The sequence below is a fragment of the Miniopterus natalensis genome, chromosome 20 (genome assembly GCF_054644295.1).
Source record: "Miniopterus natalensis isolate mMinNat1 chromosome 20, mMinNat1.hap1, whole genome shotgun sequence".
Taxonomy (NCBI): domain Eukaryota; kingdom Metazoa; phylum Chordata; class Mammalia; order Chiroptera; family Miniopteridae; genus Miniopterus; species Miniopterus natalensis.
Genome location: NC_142100.1, coordinates 27,872,772 through 27,895,916, shown reverse-complemented (window position 1 = coordinate 27,895,916; position 23,145 = coordinate 27,872,772). Strand labels below are relative to the sequence as shown.

General features: G+C 41.9%; 1 protein-coding gene across 4 annotated transcripts; it reads right to left on the bottom strand.

Annotated features, from left to right (window-relative positions):
* Positions 1-1,674: 1,674 nt before the first annotated feature.
* ZNF84 (zinc finger protein 84) lies at positions 1,675-23,145 on the bottom strand. 4 transcript variants are annotated; one of them, XM_087828609.1, is made up of 6 exons: positions 12,184-12,221; positions 11,064-11,308; positions 9,952-10,146; positions 7,240-7,366; positions 6,465-6,560; positions 1,688-4,559 (listed from the first exon to the last, which is right to left on the bottom strand). In XM_087828609.1, the coding sequence occupies exons 3-6, from the start codon at positions 9,964-9,966 to the stop codon at positions 2,578-2,580; spliced, it is 2,220 nt and encodes a 739-aa protein (XP_087684735.1). In that variant the 5' UTR covers positions 9,967-10,146; positions 11,064-11,308; positions 12,184-12,221; the 3' UTR covers positions 1,688-2,577. The 4 variants fall into 4 exon arrangements, with proteins under 4 accessions (XP_087684737.1, XP_087684735.1, XP_087684736.1 ...); XM_087828610.1 differs by lacking the exon at positions 12,184-12,221 and having other exon boundaries at positions 9,952-10,139; positions 11,064-11,476; XM_087828611.1 differs by lacking the exons at positions 6,465-6,560; positions 11,064-11,308; positions 12,184-12,221 and having other exon boundaries at positions 1,675-4,559; positions 9,952-10,515.

Sequence of the window (23,145 nt, the reverse complement as noted above, 5' to 3'; positions counted from 1 at the left end):
ACCAAAAGCCCCACCCTCGTACAACTACAACTCCCAGAACCGACTGTGGCCCCGGCGCTTCCGCCAAAGACCTGCCCCTTCCGGCCTCTGTGATAACCAGAGTCCCTCGCGGCGAAGGACCGCGGCTTGCGGGGAACCTCGCGCCCGTGGGTCGGCCCCAGCTACCGGCGGCGGAAGCAAGAGGCTGCCGCTCGGCAGAGCTGCGGGCCCGCGACCCCCATTGCGGGAGAACGCGTGGGTCTGGGCGCCGCCGCGCGGAGTCGGGACGGCCCGCGGCCACGCGCAGTGACCCTCCGCAGTGACCCTCCGCGACTGCGTGCGCTAAACCGCCCTGGGCGACGCGCGTCGCTGAGAAGACGGAGCAGGTTTCTGCTTAATCGCAAGCGGCAGGCGCCGCGCGGGAACCGTGCTCCGCCGGCCCCACGGCAGCCGCTGACCTGGGGCCGGGTGTCGCGCGGGCGCAGGGCTGCTGTTCCGCAGCGGGCGCGGAGGAAAGCGCGTGGACTCGGGTGACTCTCCCGGGGCTCCTTGGGCCCCCTCGCCCGGTGCGATGGCAAGTGGATGTGAAGTCCGGGACGAGGGGGCCCAGTGGCCGGGACTCAGGAACGAGTCGGGGTCAGTCACTTATGTGTCACTCCCTCCGCAACACTGATCCTCAGTAAGCATCGGCCCCGAACTCCGCCTCAGTATCTGCTTCCAGAGAACCCAGCGTTCGCCTCCTATTAGGAATATTTGGGTTGTAACAAACACGACCTGAACCGGCTGGGCAAACCCGCTGGGTATTTATGAAAGGGTATTGTGACCCCGACAGGACCCGGAGTGGCATGAGAAGGGCAGCGGCGAGGATGCGTATGACAAGCCAGACCTGGGCCTCGGTCAGGGCCGTGCCTGGGCTTCGCTTCCACGGTGGCTTCGCTGTTCTCATTCAGACTCTGCTTCTCCGGGTGCTGAACTCATAGCTACTGATAAGCACTCAGGTTTACATACAAGGCTTCAGTGGCTAAGATTAAGGAACGAGACTGCCCCTGCCAGAGCATCGATGACTTCATTATCCCAGTGACAAACGCACATACAGGGTCACATAGGTTGGATTGGCATGAATAAGAAAGGAGGGCTTTTCAGTGACACGAGATTTGCAAAAAGCATCCGACAGAATGTAGAAATTTCAAGGAACTGCAAGTAGTTCAAGTTGGCCAAAAAATAGTGTGTAAGAGGGAAGGTAGGGTACTCAAATGATGGACAGGCACGGAGAACTGTCTCCAGGTCAGTGGAGCAACCCAGGTGGGAAAGGAGGATGAGGCTTCCCAATTTGTCTCCTTAACTATTCTGTCTCAATGTAACTACTGAGCACCATGAAACTAAGTGAATCAGCTCTTAACTTTGATTCACTTTATATCTATTTTATACAGAGGCATCTCATTAAATGAGGGAAAGGTTTTGCATAGCTCTACTGCCATTATGTTGGAAAGCTGAGTAATTTACTTCACATACCTCCTTGCTTTTGCATGCTCAGTATAACATGAATTTCTACTGCAATTCTGTGATTCCTGCCTTTGAATACTTATTAACTGGGTTTTATATAAACTGTGTCTCAGATTTTGAGGACACAGAAGGCTTTATATAACTGAAGAGAAAGGTCAGTAACAATAGACCCCTTTTATATGCCAACAGTGAAAAGAGATGTGGTGTGATTACTATTCAGCAGTAAGACATATGAGTTAGTTACCATTTTTATAGTATCAGTAAGATAGAAGAGCTAGTGGCATGCGGTGTCTTGACAGACTATCAGAGGCAGAACAAGGCATGTGCATCTCCAATGACATTGTCATCTGCAGTTTCAAAATACAGAACACATTATGTGACAAAAGAAAGGAAGCCATAAATACCACTAAGAAATTACTTAGATTTTACCAATGATTCAGTTTATTTATATATATTTTAAATGTCATACTTCTGAGTGAAAATCTGTCAACCACGTAGGATGGGGTAATTTTGGTACCCATGTCTATAGCATTATTTCTAGGGGCACATATTTCCAATGTCTTTGTTAGGTTTACTCACAATATGAATTCTCCAAAATACAATGTGGTTGCATTACTTGCTAAAGGCTGTCCTATATTTAGTATTTTCATATAATTTCATTTTTGAGGGTATTTTCTTATGTACAATGAGCTGTAATTTCTTGATGAAAACATTACCTCAAATGCCACATTCATGGATGTTCCCTTCATTCACTGGACTAGGATGCATCCCCAGTGGGAATATTTCTAAGAGCTAATGAGATTTGCCCTCCAGAAGGCTTTCTGATATTCATAGTATTCTCTTTGCTGTTAATTTTCTGTTTAACGTTTGACTATAATTTGAACGGTTTTTAAAACACACTGCATTTCATAGGCTCTATGAATGCTGATATATAAAATTGTTACTCTCCTGAAACTCCCTATATAACCTCACAGTTCCTACCGCCAGAGAGCAGACATATAATGTGATGCATGAATCTTATCTGATTTACCATAATGCATTTTATGAAATACAATGAGGCAAGGTCTTTCTCAAAGACTAATATTAACTCCATGTCTATGATTTCTTTACTGTATGCGTTCTCTGGTGATTAATGAGCTGTGACTTTTGGGAGAAGGCTTTCCCACATTCATTGCATTGATAAGGTTTCTCTCCAGTGTGAATTCTCTGATGATTAACAAGCTGTGACTTCTGAGAGAATGCCTTCCTACATTCTGTGCATCCGTATGGTTTCTCTCCTGTATGTGTCCTCTGATGAGGTATCAGGTGTGATTTCCGAGAGAAGGCTTTGCCACATTCATTGCATTCAAAAGGTTTTTCTCCTGTATGTATTCTGTGATGATTGATGAGACTTGATTTCTCCCTGAAGGCTTTTCTACATTCACTGCATTCATAAGGTTTTTCTCCTGTATGAGTTCTCTGGTGCCTAATTAGCTCTGACTTCTCAAAGAAAGCTTTCATACAAAGACTGCATTCATAGGGTTTCTCTCCTGTGTGAATTCTCTGGTGAGTATTGAGCTGTGACTTCTGGGCGAAGGCTTTTTCACAATCCCTGCATTCATAGGGTTTTTCTCCTGTGTGAGTTCTCTGATGAGTTGCAAGACTTGACTTCTCTCCAAAGGCTTTCCCACATTCAGTGCATTCATAGGGTTTCTCTCCTGTGTGTGTCCTCTGATGTGATATGAGATGTGACTTCTGACAAAAGGCTTTCCCACATTCACTGCACACATAGGGTTTTTCTCCTGTGTGAATTCTCTGGTGATTAGTGAGGCTTAATTTCTCACTGAAAGCTTTCCCACATTCACTACATTCATAGGGTTTTTCTCCTGTGTGTGTCCTCTGATGTCTAACAAGCTGGGATTTCCTGCTGAAGGCCCTTCCACATTTACTGCACACGAAGGGTTTCTCTCCTGTGTGTGTCATCTGATGCGATATCAGATGTGACTTCTGGGAGAAGGCTTTTCCACACTGAATGCATCCATGAGGTTTCTCTCCTGTATGGGTTCTCTGATGATTAATGAGACTTGACCTCTCTCTGAATGCTTTCTGACATTCACTGCATTCATAAGGTTTCTCTCCAGTATGAATTGTCTGATGTCTAATGAGCTCAGATTTCTCAAAGAAGGCCTTTCTACAGTCACTGCATCCATAAGGTTTTGTTCCTGTGTGAGTCCTGTGATGTGTAACGAGTTGTGACTTCCTGCTAAAGGCTTTCCTACATTCTCTGCATTCAAAAGGTTTCTCTCCTGTGTGAATTCTCTGATGATTAATAAGATTTGACTTTTCACTAAAGGCCCTCCCACACTCATTGCAAACATAGGGTTTCTCTCCTGTGTGTGTCCTCCAATGTGATATTAGATGTGACTTCCGGGAGAAGGCTTTCCCACATTCACCACATTCATAGGGTTTCTCTCCTGTGTGTGTCCTCTGATGGGATGTAAGTTGTGACTTTTGGGAGAAGGCTTTTCCACACTGGCTACAATTATAAGGTTTTTCTCCTGTATGAGTTCTGTGATGTGTAATAAACACTGACTTCTGGGGAAAAGTTTTGCCACATTTACCACAGCCATAGGCTATGTCTCTTATATGTCTGCTCTGGTGCTTAATGAGACTTGATTTCTTATTGAAGCGTTTCCTACATTCACTGCATTCATAAAGTTTCTCCCCTAAACGAGTTCTATGATATATGATAATCTGTGACTTCTTATAGTTAATGTTATATTTATCACACTCATAGTATTTTAACCAAGTATCAGTTTCCTCAGGCTTGGTATGGAGAAACAATTTATCAAATACATTTAAGTCATTTGGTTCCATTTTTCCATAATCGGCTTTTGGAAGAAGTAAGTCTAAATGATGTTTTAAAATTAATCCATCTACATCACCTTCATTGCTTGATTTCCTTAAAGGAACAAAGTTTATGCTCACATTGAAATTTTTTCCAAATGCATCACATTCATAATCTTGTTTCATATTTTTAGGCTTCTCTTGGTTATCCCGATGCCACGTCATGTCACCATTTACTTGCAAGACTTGTTCTATAAAGAAAAGAAAAACCCAGTGAATCCTTCTATGGTTGTGCTGAATAAAAAACTAGAAATGCTATTTGAGAGGATGAATGTTTTTTAAGGCTTAGTTTCCTATTCTGAAGTAAGTCCTATGAATAATGTCTGTACTCTATCAAAAAGTAAAAGAAATGCTGTAAACAGGAAACATACAGTAGATTAAGTTATCTTTGTTGTTAAATGTTTGTAAAATGGGGAAAGAATGTGAAAATTACACGCAGAGCAATGAGTAAAGACAGAGATTGAAAGGAACATTGATCCAATGTTCTGAGGAATTAATTTACTCAATACCTACTGAATACATACTATGTTCCAGGTCATACTGGAGACACAAGAGAACAAGCTCCAACCATCATGAAATGTACACTCAGGTGGAAAAGATAATAGATAATATCTTTTAAAAACACAACTGGCCCAGCGGGACATGGCTCAGCAGTTGAGCATCGACCTAGGATCCAGATTGCCATTCAATTCCCAGTCAGAGCACATGCCTGGGTTGCAGACTCGATCTCCAGTTGGGGGCATGGAGGAGGCAGCCGATCAATAACAACTCTCCCATCATTGATGTTTCTGTCTCTTTCTCCCTCTCCCTCCCTCTCTAAAATCAATAAAGATATATTTTTTAAAAACACAGATGTATACTGTAGCAAGTACTATAAAGAAAATTAACAGGTTTGACAGAGTAATTGCCTAGCCATTTCAAACTTGAAGTATGAGAAATTTTTTGTGTACTTTACCCCATTCTCAAATCGTGTTAAATTTTCATTTAACCATATTTAGTCTCCCCCGTACTTGTGGGTTCCACCTCTGCAGATCCAACCAACCACAAATTGAAAATATTCACCAAAAAAAATGTTATGTTGTTGCTGCAGTGCACTATGTAATTAGGCCAAACTGGTTGCACTATACTAAATATGTACAGACTTCCTTCCATGTCATCATTCCATAAACAGTAAAATATGACTATTTACATAGAATTTACATTGTATTGGGTATTTTAAGTAACCTAAAAATGATTTAAAGTTTATGGGAGGCCCGGCCGTGCATGGCTCAGTGGTTGAGCATGGAACTAGGATCCAGGAGGTCATGGTTCAATTCCTGGTCAGGGCACATGCCTGGGTTGTAGGCTCCATCCCCAGTCAGGGGTGTGAGGAGGCAGCAGATCAATGACTCTCATCATTGTTTCTCTCTCTCTTCCTCTCCCCTTCCTCTCTCTGAAATCAATAAAGATATATATATTTTTAAAAAGAATCATTTAAAAAAATAAAGTTTATGGAAGGATGTGTGTAGGGTATATGCAAATACTCTGCCATTTTATATAAGGGGCTTGCGCATCCTCAAATTTTGGTATCCCAGGGGTTCCTGGAACCAGTCCTCCATGCACACTGTGGAATGACATTTTCAACACAGCAGAACCTAATCAAAAGGGAAGGAAAACAACAAAACCTTCAGGAGGAAGAGTGACAACATTCCTTAATGGAAGACTGAGCAGAGGGTGAGCTTCTATAGGGTATTTCTCTAGGCATCAGACACTCCCAAAATGAGGAAAAAGATTAAAATCTTAAATGTATAAGCAGAAGTGTCTTTGACCAGAAGGGAAAGGACAGGAGAGTACACATGTCAGAGGGAGAAAACCAAAGAGTCAAAGCCCCAGATGTGACAAATGGGGAAGGACATCATGACCCAGACAAGCTGGAAACATTTCACTTTAAGCTACAAGCAAGAAGCCACATGTAAATGTGATTTACTTGAGTGGCTCATGTCAAAGGTTTAGAGATTTTGAAAGGACCTCTCTGCAGCATATTTCAGATATGCCACCCCACTGGCCAGCTGAGATTGTACTGCTTTCTCCCATCTGCCTGGTTCTTACACACTCACCTGGAGAATCTGAACTCGGAATTCCTCCATCTCCTATCCATGGCTCTTCTCCTCGTTCCAACTTGAAGATGACATCAGGTTTCATAAATTCATACCCTGTTCAAAGGAAATCACAAAGGCTTTGGCCCTGAATGTTTGGGCTTTAGGGCCTCTGAGGAATGGACAAGGTTTGGCATCAGAGTTGACCCAGTTAAGTGAACCATTTGTATATCAACAGAGTAAATGACTCTCAAAGAAATGGTAATGGTCTCCCTGGTGGCTAGGAGGGTATAAGAAACTTTGAGTTTTATGATTCACTTACAAAACCATTGAACACTTCAGAGGCTCTGGAGCCAGTCTGCCTGGGTTCAAATCCATTCACTTCCATTTAATAGCTATCAGTCCTTGAGAAAGTTACTAACCTTTCTTTGCTTCAATATCCTTGGTAGAAAACAAAGGAGAGTAATCATGCCTGTCACACAGGATTGCTCTAATGATTAATGGAGTCAATATATGAACAATATGTGGAATACAGTGAGTTCTCTCCATTAGGTGCTACCACTACCACTGAGCATATTATTAAAGTTTCAGAGGCTGCACAATGAAATTAAGACATCATTATTTGAAGGTGAGATCCAAATACTTTCAAACCTGGTGTCAAAGTCCAAGAAACCTTGATGTCCTGTATTTAGGTACAAAATCATTAACAATTTCAGAAGCCCCACAGCTCTCAGCAACTAAAAAAGAAAAGGTAAGGTACTGGACACAATGAGGTCCTCTGGGAAGCTTTTTTTACCTAGTGCCACTAGGCTGCTATAGTTCTCCAACATGACGTCCTTGTATAAGTCCTTCTGACAGGGGTCCAGCAGTTGCCATTCCTTCTGGGTGAAGTCCACAGATAAATCTTCAAATAAGATTGACTCCTGTAAAAACACAGTCCTAGTGAATCTGAAGCACTTATCACTCCGTGAGGTAGAAAACTATTGGAGCTTGAGCACATTCTTCTTACACTAGCAAGTTATAGAGACCGCCCACTCTGTCCCTACCTTTGTATCATGTTATGGGACAAAATGCCATTATGCATTCTTCCAACCATTCCTTTATACAATACACAAGAATTGGACCATACGACTTTAAATCTTCTAACCACCAACAAAATACTTACTCAACCTCAAATTTGGCACCAGGAGAGGTAGTGGCAAAATAAACATAAAATTTCTCATATCCTGTTACATTAAAATCTATTGTTTTATCTTGTTCTGTGAATGAATTATTTACCCATTAATGATTTTATAACATATGCATTGGGCATGTGGAAAACATTGGTTCCCTGAATTAAAATCTTCTCACACACAAAAATAGGCTTTACCAGTTAATTCTGTAAACATTTAATGCAGAATTAATTCCAATTTTACTGAACTCTTACAGAATATGGGAGCAGGAACATAACCCTAAATTTTTGATACCAGCATAACCTTGGTCACAAGACCCAATAAGGATACTGCAAGAAAGGAAAAGCAAAAGCCAACTCACACATGAACACTGCTATGAAATTCTTCAACATATTACCAAACTATAGAGAGCAATATATAAAGAATATATTAAGACCAGGTTGGTTTACAATTCTTTTTTAAAATCAATGGTATTCACTATCTTAATAGAGTGAAAAAAATATATAATCACTTCAAGAGATGCAGACAAAGTATATCTGCAAATGGAAGCATATATATCACAGGAACTGCAAATACAGAAAAACCTAACAGAATTTTAAAAAGCACATTTAAAATTTTCAAAAAAAAAAAGGCCCAGATTTCATAAGGAAGAAACAGTATGAAAAAGAACAAGATGAAAAGAAGAACGAAATCAATACACCAAAAATTGAAAAATACTCAACAATTAATCGTTACAAAGTCTCGATAAACTAGGAATTCAGTGGAATTCCTTTTTACTAAAAAAAGTATTGCTGCCCTGGACAGTGTGGCTCAGTTGGCTGGAGCATCTTCTCATGAGCCCAAAGATCATGGTTCAATTCCGGGTCAATCCCTGGTTGGGACGCATACAGGAGGCAAAGGATCGATGTATCTCTCACATTGATGTTTTTTTCCTCTCTCTTTCACCCTTCCCCCCTCTCTAAAATCAATTAAAAAAAAAAAAAAGTATTGCTGATATTTTTGTGAGCATGGAAAATCTAATCAAATCTAAAGAAAAATTATTAGAATAAGTGGGCTTAAGAAGTTCTTGGACGCAAAGTCAATATGCAAAAATCTATAATATGTCCATGTTGGCAATAAAAATTTAAAAAAAACAAATTTAAGATACTACTAACTGCAGAAATAGGTAATTGCAGGTCTGGGGCAAAAAAAGAAAAAGTAGAAACAGCCTTGATATATCTTGCCAAGCTAGAAAGTACTCTAGTTCGTAAAGAAGGAATGATGGAAGTAGGATGTTATTATCACTTTGCAACCCCTAATGAAATACTCCATTTGGCAACGATTATCTAAATCTCTGAGCATGATAAAAAGAGAGACAAGTAGGCATCACGAGCCTCCTGAAAGGACTGAAACTCGATCTGATCGAGTCTACATCAGATCTGTCCAACTTTCAAAGGTGATGGAAATATTCTTTATCTGTGCTAATTACCTGAATGGTAATTTCATGCATATTCAAATAATAATTCGTGAAACCAGTTTTACCTTTTATGTACTTTTCTGCATGTGATTCTTTTTTTTTCTTTTAATTTTATTCTGAATGTGATCCTGCTTCACAATTAAAGAGGTAAATACATAATTATGGTCACTAAGTTTTGCTTTGTCATTTTTACCTTGGATCACACTCTATGGAAAACTATGAAAAATGGCCATAAGACCTGTGCATTTATTACAGTGCTTCTTTTTAGGACATTACCCACTATTATCATTTATTCAAAGACTTCATCAAGGAATGACCAAGAAATATTTACTCTTTTTTTTTTATAATATATCTTTATTGATTTCAGAGAGAGGAAGGGAGAGAGACAGAGAGAGAGAAACATCAGTAATGAGAGAGTCACTGATCATCTGCCTCCTGCACGCCCCCAACTGTGGATCAAGCCCAGGACCCAGGCATGTACCCTGACCGGGAATCAAATGGCGATCTCCTGGATCCTAGGTCGATGCTCAACCACTGAGCCATGCCCGGCCAGGTAAGAAATATTTACTTTATATGAAAAATCAACTTGCTTTTCCCTTTAGATAATACAACGCACATAAATGTTCATTTATTACATCTGCCAAAAATTTGAGAACACTGCAGCTCATATTCAGTATTATGGCTTATAAAAATTAAAGCCTTAAGAATGTCTCAAGGCACTATAATTATTGTATTACTGCTTCAATTTTGTCCCAATCCAGATCTTCTCTTCTGAGGCTATTTTCTGCTGATTTCTTAACTATTTGTATTTTTCTTTTTCACTGTAAGACTTACACTCTTCTAATCTCCAGGAAAAATGAGAAATAAACAATCCACTCACCTGCAACATGGTCATTTTCTGTTCCTTGCGTGAGATGATTAGCAAGTCTGAGATCTTTCTATCTTGCGTTTCCTCTGCTTATGCCGCAGAGCTCCGGTGTGAGGTCTTGGCTAGGTCTTTTACACAAGGAATGAATTCCTGGCTCCAGGAAGTCCTTTATCTTGCAAGAGCAGACTCATTTGTGGGATCTGTAGACTTAGGAACAAATGCACTTCAACTGGTATATTCACACTGCACCTAAAATATCTTCCTCTTGCTAAGAACTAGGAACTCACGACCATCTAAGCCCAGAGTGTGTTTTCTATATAACTGAAACATTTGAAAGAAAATAAAGCTAGTTATCTATCTCTTACATTACAACAAACTACTTACAGGTGGGTTAGAATTTAAAGTAATGCCAACCACAATGATGCCTGAAGAAAACACAGGTGAATATTTTGGTAATTTGGGGAAAATTTTCCCTACACATGATACAAAGGTAAAAGCAATAGAATTTTTTTTAAACAATCAATAAATATAAACATCAAAAAATGTAAACCCCTCTGTTTGGTTAAGAAAAAATCAATCATAAATCTCACACACACACACACACGCACGCCAGGAAAATATTCCCACTACAAGTATGTCACCTCCTTTGAATTACACGTTCAATTTTCATTCATGTGATCAAAACTCTGGCATTGTAAAGAACAGAACTAGCTGATCATTGAAACCATTTCCTTAAGCACAAAGCCAAATTCATAATGTGATTTTAAAATTTCCTTTGTACTTGTCAAAGACTTAGTGAAATTTACTTGGGTTTCAGTGAAAACTTGTAAAGAGACTTATGTCGAAAGCACGTAGATTTATTGCGGAGAATACACAGAATTGTGAATTTCAGGTGAACAGGGAGTGATAAGCCATCAGCACAGCAGTTTAAAAATATTTCTGATGAAATTTAAGTTTGTTACTCAGAACGATGAAGATTCACCCTTATTTTACTTGAATTTTTAAAATGGTTTTGGAAGTTGGCCCTTTCCGGAGAAGCCGCCTGAACCCTTACGCTGGGCTCTCCCGTGTCCCCCACCCAATGGAAACACAAGCTCCCCGCTGCTTTCGCTGTTTGTTTTTACCCGGGCAGCTTCCTGTGTGATGGCACGGGCTCCGGGCAGCTTCCTGTGTGACACTACAGGCTCCGGGCAGCTTCCTGTGAGATGGCACGGGCCCCGGGCAGCTTCCTGTGTGACACTACAGGCTCCGAGCAGCTTCCTCTGTGACGGCACAGGCTCCGGGCCGCTCGCACATTTATCCCCAGAAGGAAGCGGCAGCGTTCACCACCACCCCGTGGTGCACTCAGCATCAAGTCCTGAAGGGACTCCTGGGGAAAGGCATCGAATAATTAGAATTAACACATACTTATTAAAAGTCAAAGTTTTCATATGAAAATCGTGAGAGGAGAGAGAAGGATTTCCGGCCAGTGAGGGTGTCCCTGCCACACCAGCAGCTGTCAAAAGTTGGGGGAGCAGGTTGCTTTTTCTTTTCCTTTTTTTTTTTTTTTTTTTAAGGAGAGACACCTTTAAAAAAAACTGTTGATAAATGTAAAGCTGAGCTGGGTGAAGTCAGGTTGGAGGGGAGATAACAGGCCCAGCAATCAGTCACCGTCACCACTGGACTAGCCTGGGTGCCACAGACACAATAAACTTTCTGTGCGGCCACAGGGCCCCAGCCCCTCAACGGGACGCGACCCGGGCTCCCAGCCGAGCACATCCAGGGATGCCACGTGCGGGAGACACCGCTTTAAAAAGCCCACCTGGAAGAGAATGTCCAAAAGAGGGAAGGACCCAGGGGACCACGGGGTTCAGTGAAGCCTCGGGGGAGAGAGCCTGCGGGCTTCCCGGAGGCGGCGTGCGGACTCCTCTCGCCGGACTCCCCGCACGCACCCCGCGGGCGCCCTCTCTCCCAGCCCCTTCAGGTCCCGACAGGGCCCCCAACACCTCGGTGAGCCTGGTACTGTGCGCGCAGGTCCTGGCCCTGACTCGAACTCCCCACGCCCTCCGGCCAGGCCCATCAGCTCCGGCGGAGCCCCACCTGGGCACCCTGGACACCCCGCCGGCCTTGAAACCTGCAGCCCAGCGGCTCCCCGAACCTCCTACCCCGGGACCCAGGGGCCTCACAGGCCCCAGCCGCCGGCCCCACATTGAACCCCAGGCCCGAACCCGCAACAACGCCGACAACGCCCCCCAAGTCTCCGACCTCGGATGCGCTAGACCCGGAACCACGTGACCCGACCGCCGCCCCCAGACTCGCCGCCACCCGGCCCGCGGCCAGCACAACGCCCGCGGCGGGTCCGTGGGATCCCGCAGGCTGCGGCAGCGTGGGTGTCCGCGCGCACTCGCCTCTCATGGGGCAGCGAAGGACAAAGAAAAGGGGCTCTACCCGCAAGCGTCCGTCACCGTGCGAGTGCGCGTGCTCGTGCGCGAGAGGAAGGCGCCTTCGGACTACATTTCCCAGAAGACGCCGCGGCCCCGGCGGCCCCGCGGCCCAGCAGCGCTGGTTGCCTGGAGACGCGGGGGCCGCCGCGGGCGCTGCAGCGATCTGCCCTCGCTTCGGGGAGAGACGTAAATGCGAGGCTTTTAAAAGCTTAGGAATCCAAACCCAGAAGTAGACTGGAAGAAAAAGAGTTGGCTTAAAAATTCAGTTGTAAACAAAAAAGAAATTAATGCATTTGTGGGAAGCAGATAGGCGTTAATCATCGGGAAAAGGTAAAGCTCATCCGTAATTCCTGAGCTGCGGGGGAAGTTACAAATGTGTTAGTAACTGATCTCATGAAGAGAGAAAAGGGTGGGAGGGAAAAGCAGAAATAATCACAGACACAAAGTAAATTGAATGAGAATCCTCTCAGTGCTAATAAATTTGAAAAATTTTTATGACACATATGTATCAAATTTGACCCAAGAAATGAGAAAACCTAATGATGGATAAAAATGAAGACGATTCCAGAGATTCTCTGTCAAAAAGCATCAGTCATGGAGCCCTGGGCGGGCAGCTCAGTTGGTTAGGGCGTCGTCCCATGTGATAGGGTTGTGGGTTCGAGGATTCAATGGACGAGTCCAGCCACAGGACAGTGATCAGTATTTCTCCCTCCCTCCCTCCAAATCAGTAAGTTTCAAAATAAATAAAAATACGGGGGGGAGGGGGAGGAGGAAAAGCATCAGTCATTGAGTTTCTGGTGAATTCTTTCAACCAGCAGAGAATTATTATATTTAAATAGTTGCAGAGGAATTAGAAGGAACTTTTAAATTTTATTAAATGGACACAAAAACCAACAAATGTTATGACTTGAAAAGGAAGCTTAGACAAAACTTAATTATGACTATTCATGCAAGAACACTGAGATATTCTTAACAAAGAGAAGCTGGCAATACCTTACACACACAAAAAATGCTGGCGTGGCTCAGCGGCTGAGCGTGGACCTAGGACCCAGGCGATGGGTTGGATTCGGGTCAGGGCACAGCCCCGGGCTGCGGGCTCCAGGCAGCCGCTCAGTGACTCTCATCACTGATGTTTCTCTCTCTCCCTCTCCCTGTCTCTGAAATCAATAAAGATATATATATTTTTAAAAATGCTATAACCAAGTGGATTCTATTCTAGACATACAAAGATGATTAAGCTGTCCATTATTACCTTATCAATAAGTCAAAGGAAAAATATAATCTCCTCAAGATGAAAAGAAAATTTAGACCTGCATTCCAGGTTTTCCAAAAATAAATTATAAAACTTTGCTACCTTAGCACGGTAAAAATATACACTTTATAAAGCCCGTATACTGCTTAATGGTGGAACATTAAAAGTCAGGAACAAGATATGGATCCCCAAGATCAAGATGTTTGAAATTGGATGAAAGTTGAAATACAGAACATATGGATAATGTGTTCCCATGATGGCTGCTGAGGTACACACATTTCTACACCATTTCTGGTTTATTTCATGTATTGTCAATTCTCATTTGCCTGTTTTTCTATTGGGCTATTTTTTTCTACTCAATTCATGAATTTGGATGTATATTGTTTACTAATCCTCAATATGCAGTATATGTTTTAATTTTTTCTATCCCTTGTCTTTGAACTTCGTTTATACATTTGTTGGCCTCTTAGTTTTAGTTTGTTTGGTTGTGGTTTTTTTTTAATCCTGACCCAAAGATATTTTTCCCATTGCTTTTCAGAGAGTGGAAGGGGGACAGAGAGAGAGAAACATCCATGTGAGACAGACACATTGACACAGTGCCCCGACAAGGGCCGGGATCGGGCCCACAACCTTGGCTGGGACTGAACCCGGGACCCTTCAGTCCCCCGGCAGACACTCTAACCACTGAGACAAACTGGCTAGGGCTAGTTTTAGTTTTGACATTATAAATTTTATCTAGCTTTTCCTGTATGGTTTTCATGTGTGTCTTAAGAAATCTTTCTCCATCCTGGTATCATATTTCCTCAGATTATCTTCTAATAGTTTAGGCATTTAGCTCTGACATGTACATTTTCATCTATCTGGGTATATTCGTGTGTGAGATATTGATCTAATTTCATTTTGTTTCCACCTGGATAGCCAATTTCCTAATCCCAAGTGTATTCGTTTGCTAAGGCTGCCATAACAAAATAACAGACTGGGTGAGGTAAACAACAGAAAATTTTGTCACAATTTTGGAGACTGGAAGTATGAGATAAGGTGTCATCTTTCTGAGCGTATGACCTAATCTCTTCTTCTAAGGACACCACTCGTTTTGGGTTGCAGCCATCCAGATAACCTTATTTTACCTTAATTACCTCTTTAAAGTCCCTGTCTCCAAATAGTCACATCCTGACTCTGCTGGGGGTTAGGACTTGAACATACGAATCTAGAGAGGAGATACAATTCAGCCATAACACCAAGCATCACATACCCCATTCTTTCTTCAATATTTGCAAATTAACCTATTTTGTATCTGAAATTCCTGTATGTTCAAGGGCCCCTTTATGGAATATCTTTTCTGTTGCATTGACCTATTAGTCTATCAATATATAAATACCATATTGTTTTATTAATGTGACATAATAAAATCTCTTGTATCTAGAAGGGAAAATTCCTGTAATAATTGTGCTTGTTAATTATTGTGTTGGATACTGTGAGACCTGTAAACTTTTGTGTAAATGTGTCTGTCACATTTCAAGAAAAATATTTTTATTGGAATTGTACTATATTTTATGCAAAATATTTTTATTATATTGACTCTACTCCAATATATGTTAATTTTCTTTTCAGTTCTTCTGTGAACTTTAATTCCATTTTAACATTTTATTCATAAATTCTGTTTATATGAGTTTTTAAGGATTTATTTCTGGATATAATTTTAAGTCCAACATTGTATAAAATGTATTCCCAAGTAGTTTATCATGCCTATTGATATTATGAAGGTAAGTTGTTCTCCCCAGTATATTTTCATATTGGCTATTGTGCTATGAACTGAATGTGTACCTTCAAAATATTTTGTCAAAGTAGAACTTATAGTGAACTGGAATATTTAGCTGAAGAGATTTCCTAGGGCTCTTTGGCTAAATGCTCTGTCCACTGAGCCCACTGGGGTGGCGGCCCTGCCCCCTCTTCTCTGCATGGTAGAGCAGCTCTCTGGAATTTAAAGAGCTTCATCTTCTGGGACCAAGATGGTGGTCCGGCCTCAGGTGCTCTCTCCACAGCATGCTTTCTCATTTCTAGCAATATGAATGAGCTGAGTCTTCCAAATCTTTAAGATCTAATACTCTTCAATTTATCTGTCCTCTTGCATCTTTCTATTAGCAGCAACCTGCAGCTGGCCTGTGGGCTGTAGTTTGCCAACACGTAGTCTATGTCTTTGAGCAAAGAGTACAGCGCAAAGTATCAGCTTGCTAGGCTGTTCTCTGAGTCCTCTCAGATATCTCTACTCGAATTATCAGGAGACTTTTTCTAGACCAATGCATGTTTACATAAGGGATTAGTGAGCATTTGAGATGGATGACTTTTTAAATTCAGCAAGCCAAATATATATTTGACTTCTACCATCTCAGCCCTACAGCTATGAGAAAGCAATTATTTCAGCAGTCACAGAGAGTTGCCGAGTTAATACTCTGCCTTGAAGTGAGATTTCAGGACTTCAAGTCTGTCAGTGTTGAATTTAAGAGCTGATGTGACCAGAAGTAACCGTCTCATCTCCTGTCCAGATTGCCTCATAAATATAAAATTCTTTTATGGCAATAGTTCCTCAGAGTTCTCAGAATCTTATCAGGGGCCACAAGGTTTTTGGTGTACACAAACAATAACACCATTTCATACTATGGGCTAAAGTTTCCATCTTGGAATAAAATCAAGAATCTGAAAGATTATCTCCATTTCAGGAAAAAACCTAAACCCACATACCCCACCTTTCTCTATTTTGATACCTACACACTGCTCCAGAGCAACAATTTATCATTTAAAGCCCTGCAGTTACAAGAGTAATTAATTCTCTTTTAGAAAAAAACATTTTTTTAAAAAGATATGAGGAAGCACCCATAAAGCCAGAAATCCAGGTTCAAAAAGGGACAGTATCCAAAGTTATTCTAGGAAATCAATACAGCAGGAAGGGGTTGATTACCTCAATAAAATCTGGGACAAAAACATATGAGTTCCCACATTTCCCTTCTGGTTCATTTCAAATTGAATTAAACACAAAATCCTGGAAAAGAGGCTACCACCACCCAACAATGGGCATAATGCCCACCTGTAGCTAGTGGAAAGGACACGACCTGAAAGACACGACCACAAGGATGCACACTACAGAGAGGTACGTCTCCAGAGAAAACTATGGTGTTCTTATCAATCAATGGAAATGGACAATGAACTGCTATAATGTATTCGATGTTCATTACAATGAGTTTTCTTGATCGGCCCTGTAATAACTGCCAGACCCACTTATGTAGACTCCTGAATAAGTGAACTCATTTGGAGAACCATATCCTTCCATTTATTAAAAGTCACGTTTGTATTAGCTATATTGCTAAGAAAAAAATAGACAATACTGATACTTAGCATTTAATATGGAGAATACTGGTGGATGTTACTCCACAAACTATTAAATATATGTATACGTTACATTAAAAAATAAAATACCAAGATTTTTAAAAATGTTTTTCTGGCCCTGGCCGGTGTGGCTCAGTTGTTTGGGCGTCATCTTGTGCACCGAAAGGCTGCAGTTTGATTCCTGGTCAGGGCACATGCCCAGGTTGAGGGCTTGAGCCCAGGGCTCTCATATTAAAGTGTCTCTCTCAGTTCCTCTCTAAAAATCAATTAAAACATTTTAAATACACTATTCAGTGCTGTTCAGGAAAGTCACCCTAAATATCCTTTAACCTGCAGAATGTCCCATTTTCCTGACATTTTATTTACATATTAAAATAAAAACTTTTATAGTCCACCATGAAAAAGTCTACCATCTATAATTATTTTCTTCACTCTAAAATATAGCATCAAATCTGGAATGTGACTCTCCATGTAACACATTTTCTATGGCAAAATACTTTCCTAATTGATTAAATTTAAAAAGTGTTCCCATTATGAATTCTCCAAATCAAATCTTCATAATGATGCCAGTATATATGATATAGTTACTGCTAAATTCCTTCAATTATTCTCATCTATAAAGTTTGTAAAAGACTTATTTCTAAAAGCTTTTGCACATTCATCCCAAATACAATTGGTTTCTCTCCTATATGAGTTATTTGATATGAGTGTATTTTTTGGACTTCCTGCTTATATATTCTGTCTGTATTCTCATCTGAAATCTCTTAAGGATCAAGTTTTATTAGAATGCTTATAAAATCTACTTCACTCCAATTTCACTTGTGAGTTTTTCGGTGTATACGGAGCCCTGAATTCCAACAGAAGGATTTCCCACATTCAGAACATTTCCATGGTTTCTCTCCTGTATGAACTCTTTGATGTTCACTGAGAGATGACTTCTGAGTGAAGGCTTTCCCACACTCATTACATTTAAAAGGTTTCTCTCCTGAATGAGTTTTCTGGTGTATCTGGAGTGATGCCTTCCTAGGATAGGCCTTCTCACATTCACTGCATTCATAGGGCTTCTCTGTTGAGTGAGTTCTCTGATGTATAATTAGCTGTGACTTCCCACAAAACGCTCTCTCACAGAAACCACATTCATAGGGCCTCTCTCCTGTGTGTGTTCTTCTGTGTATGACAAGGTATGATTTGCTGCTGAAAGCCTTCCCACATTCACTGCATCCATAGGGTTTCTCTCCTGCATGAGCTCTCAGATGTGCAGTGAGCTGTTCCTTCCTCCCAAATGCCTTCCCACACTCACTGCATTGATAAGGATTATTTCCTGTGTGAATTCCCTGATGTACAATGAGCTGTGTCTTCATATTGAAGGCTTTCCCACAGTCACTGCATTGATAGGGTTTCTCTCCTGTATGCATTCTGACATGAACGAGAAGGTATGACTTGCTTCTAAAGGCTTTCCCACACTCGTTGCATTTATGGGGTTTCACTCCTGTGTGAGTTCTCTGGTGTACAACAAATGGTGACTTCAAACTAAAGGCTTTTCCACATTCACTACATTCATAGGGTTTCACTCCTGTGTGACTTCTCTGGTGTAAAATAAGCTGTGACTTCCAGCTGTAGGCTTTCCCACATTCATTGCAACCATAAGGTTTCCCTCCTGTGTGAATTTCCTGATGGACAATGAGCTGTGACCTGAAAGAGAAGACTTTTCCACATTCACTACATGAGTATGGTTTTTCTCCGGTATGAACTCTCTGATGAGCATTAAGGTTTGACTTGGCACTGAAGGCTCTTTCACACTTAGTGCATTCATAAGGTCTCTCTCCTGTATGAATTCTGAGATGTACAATGAGCTGTGATTTGCAACGAAAAGCTTTCCCACATTCACCACATACACAGTTTTTTTCTATACTGTGAGCTCTTTGATGCTTAAGAAAATATGATTGTTCATATCCATGAAACTTATCAGGATTTTTTTTTAGATAGCTTCTGGTTAAACCTGAGTTTTGTGTCAAACTTTTTCCATGTGTATTATACTTATGGACTCTTTGTCTTGAAGAAACGTGAGTTTTGCTCAGATGAAGTTTTCCAAATGAATTACAAGCATAGTTTCTCTCAACCCTTTCAAGTTCATCTTGATTCTTCTGGTACCATTCTTTCTGACCTTCTAGAAAAAAAATATTTTTTAATTATAACATGAACTTGATATGGAATGAAAGAGCTTTAGAACTTGCATATTTTCAGAACTTCCATATAATCCTCTTGGTAACAGGCTTCTGACACTGGTTCAAAGAAATATTGGCCACGTGCATGGGCACCAGGGACCTAAGCATGGGGCAAAGAGAACCGAATCAAACTAAACCAAGCCCCATTATGGAAATGGTAGCAAATTAGCAGTCATCAAAAATGGCTTTTAAAAGGGACATTTTAATAACTTCTAGATTTTAGACTTGAGAAATAGGGGGTCCTGCTCTTTGAAATGGAAAACACGGGGAGAGAGCCATGTTTGGAGGGAAAATAGACTGCTCTGGATCTTATTACATTAGAGATCTCAGTTAAATATTACAGTGAAGAGAGCAAACAGGCAATCAGACCTAAGTGATCAGTAAAATGTAGGAGTCAACAGCATATGAAATGTATTCGATGGCATGCTCTCCCAGGGAATATGTGCCGGAACATCCCTGGAGCAGATGACATTTAGGTTGAACAGAACATACAGAGATAACAGGAAAGTCCTTCTGTGAGGCCCCAACAGTAACACGGCAACGAGAGTGATTGATGAGCAGACAGAGGTTAATGGGAACAGCAGCAGGTCCAACTCTGGACAGCTGCTCATCTCACCACAAGATTACTGAGGTGGATCTTCAGCAGCTTCCCACCCTCAAACCTTCTTGCTAAACATCTTCTCAACTGTGGTGGAACAATTCAGGTTACAGTCTGTGCCTGAAAGTGGGGTCACTGAACTCAAGGTTGAGGGGTGAGAACATGAGACCAGTGGCTACGAGAGAGGACTTCTCAGGCTGAAAGACTATGTCTACACAACTTCAGGATGCTGTTACCGGCTTAACAGAATTAGTCAGAATAAAAGAAAATCAACTGGAAGCCTGTTAAGTTTTGAAGGGAACCCTAAGCCTGGTCTGATAACAGCCTATGAGTCTTCAACCCTAAATGCCCCAAATCTTGCACCAACAGAAGTGGGCTAATGAAACTATAAGTAACCTCCAGAAAGTGCATCTCCCCAAACCTTATTTCATCTGTGGCCAAGGAGGACAGCAGGAAGGAAGACCCTCTTGGAGTGAAGTGCCAGGAACTGTGAAACTGACTAATAATGGAGTTATACCACTCACACCAAAAAGTCTGCCCTCATCTTTTTCTAAAATAAATGAGGTGAGCAGTGGACCAGGGATGAATATTGTCTCCTCTCCTCCCCTTCTGGAAAGAATGGCTTCTATAACAGTGTTGAGGTTCCTTCCCCATCCAATGGCAGACAATTTGCCATTTGAAACTATAAATCCTTATTGATTACTTTGGTTGAACCAGTGGTATAAGATATTTGTTTACATTCTCAGACTAGTGATAGGATGTCTCCAGCAGCAACAGCTAAGGAGATTTGAGTTCTCAAATACAGCTAACATGAATTATCCAAGTATGAGAGAATACTGATCTAGTCTGGGTGAAAATCAAGGAGACAGGAATTATGAAGATATTTCAAAGGATTAAATACCAACAGAAATGAAAGAAGTAGTGAGATTAGCAAAGGAGACAGGAGTCCCAAGGGGAGCTCCAGAGCCAGGATACAAGACTGGAAGTGCAAGGACAGGTATCATAACAACAGGAAAACTGAGGGAGAGTAGTGATTTCAGAAGAAACGACCCTACTTCCAACTAGGAATAAAGGGTGGAAAGCACAGGGGAGCTCTCCTGCAAGTGTATATGACCTGGGACTAAGCTGCAGAAGAAGAGTTGGTGAAACGTCAATTCCGATGTTACAACACTAAGGGGAAAAACTTAAATTTTCAGAATGGAAGAGCCTTTCAATAGTTATAACATAGGAGCAAACAGCCAAATTTGGGAAATAAACCCTTTTGGACAACTCAAAAGGGAAAAGGGGCCATGGAAATGTAAGGTGATAAAATCAATAATACAGGGGAGACCAGGCTAGGTTTCAGAATTGTTAGAAAGTGCCCCGCTGGCCAGAGTGGCTCAGTTAGTTAAGCACTGTCCTGAGCACAGAAAGGCTGCGAGTTCAATTTCTGGTGAGGGCACTTAGGGAAGGCAACCAACCGATGTTTCTCTCTCTCTTTCCCTTCCTCCCTCTAAGCATGTCCTCAGGTGAGGATTAAAAAAAAGGAAAAAGGGAAAAAAAGAGCCCAAGACAGGAACAATTATAACTTCAAAGTGACCAGTGAGAAGAGAGAAGGGGACAATAAAATCTCCAAGACAGTCAAGGCGAGAGAGGGAAGTAAAAGACTGCAGGTAATGTCTAAGGGATTCAACCCTGATGGGAAAGGAGAAAAAGAGATGTCAGGGGAGTGGAGGCATGATTGACCCCAAGGAGAGGCCTGGAAGCCTGCTGCAGGCCATGACCATGGAAAGGAAGGCAGAGATAGAAGGTGCCAGAAGTAAGGAAACTAACCCAGAAAACAACATTTGTGCAGAGTGCACAGCCTCTCAGAGGCAGGAGAGGAGAGCCCAAACATGGGCAGAACGACATCCATTTCCTTACCTGAGGAGTTCAACGGCTCCCCACAACCTCCTTCCCTCTGTGGTTCAAGGACTCCAGGCAAAAATTTCTACACGCAATGCTGTCTGAGTGCTGCCTGTGTACTCCCACGCCTCCTGTCTTCCTGGTTCCCCACTCACCCACCTGGACAGCTCTGACGAGAAAGTCTGGCATTTATTATCCATGGCTCTTCTCCTTGCTCCAACTTGAAGATTAAATCAGGTTTGGTACCGTGATACCCTGTTAATGGAAAAATCAAAGGATGTGGGCCAAACTGCTGGGGACTGAGGGATCAGGAGCTACAACGTGAAACTGCTCATTTGTTCTTGGGGAAAGATTACAATTAGGAGGTGACACCCAAACAGGTGTGAGAGCACTTGACCTCTAAAGTTCAAGCCCATAATCATTAAGTACTTCAGAGACCCCAGAGTAGATCACCAAAAGAAAAGGGAAAACAACTTATAACCCACAGTCTGAGTTAACAGAGAAGTTGTACCTACCCACAGACACCAGGTTGTGATAGTTTTCCAGTATCACATCCCTGTACAGGTACTTCTGCGCAGAATCCAGTAACTGCCATTCTTCCAAGGTGAAGTCCATAGATATATCCTTGAATGACAATAATCCCTGTAATAATACACACCCCATTCAATCAGACGCAGTTACACTAGGTGATGTCGAAAAAATGCAGAGGTACTGGGGCAGAAAGAATGTTCCTCCACAGATCGCCTCCTCCAGGCCAGCATTCATTTTGAGAGAGTTGTAAAAAGAAAAAAGAAAAAATCATGAGCTCCCACGTGCCAGATGCTCTTTGGGTCCTAAACATTTCAAGATGAATAAAATCCACTTCTACCCTCAGGAAGCTTTCAGCCCCGTAGGGGGAAACACACATCTATACACGCAAATGAAATGGGTGTTTCAAGTCTTTGATAAAAACATATTCAGGGTGGGGGGAAGGGGAGAAAATGGGAGACATCTGTAATGCTGTAAACAATAAAATAAAACAACAACACACGTCCAGGGTATATTTTGCAGGGAGACTGAGAGAACCTGCCAGACCACAGCTCCTCTAAAGCAAGAACTGCACATAATTTATCTCTGCACAGCCAGCCCCAAGGTCCAGCACAGAACACGACAGAAAATAAGCATTTGAACAAACAAATGAACAAAGAAGAGGGTAACTTCCCTAAGGAGGCCCTAAAGGTCTGGATATAAAAACAATTCATTACTTGTGTGTGAAAAACCTGAAATGATAGAGGGTCGTTTCTGCAAGGACCCTCCTTTCCCTCGGAGTTCGGGGTCCGTAGCTCGCAATCAAGTGTAGCTGCGGAAGGCGAGGGCCCTGGACACAAAATGCTGTAAGACGTCGTCTCTGGAGACCCCGGGCCGGGCCGGGGGCAGCCCGCGAGCTCGGGCCCCGGAGGTGAC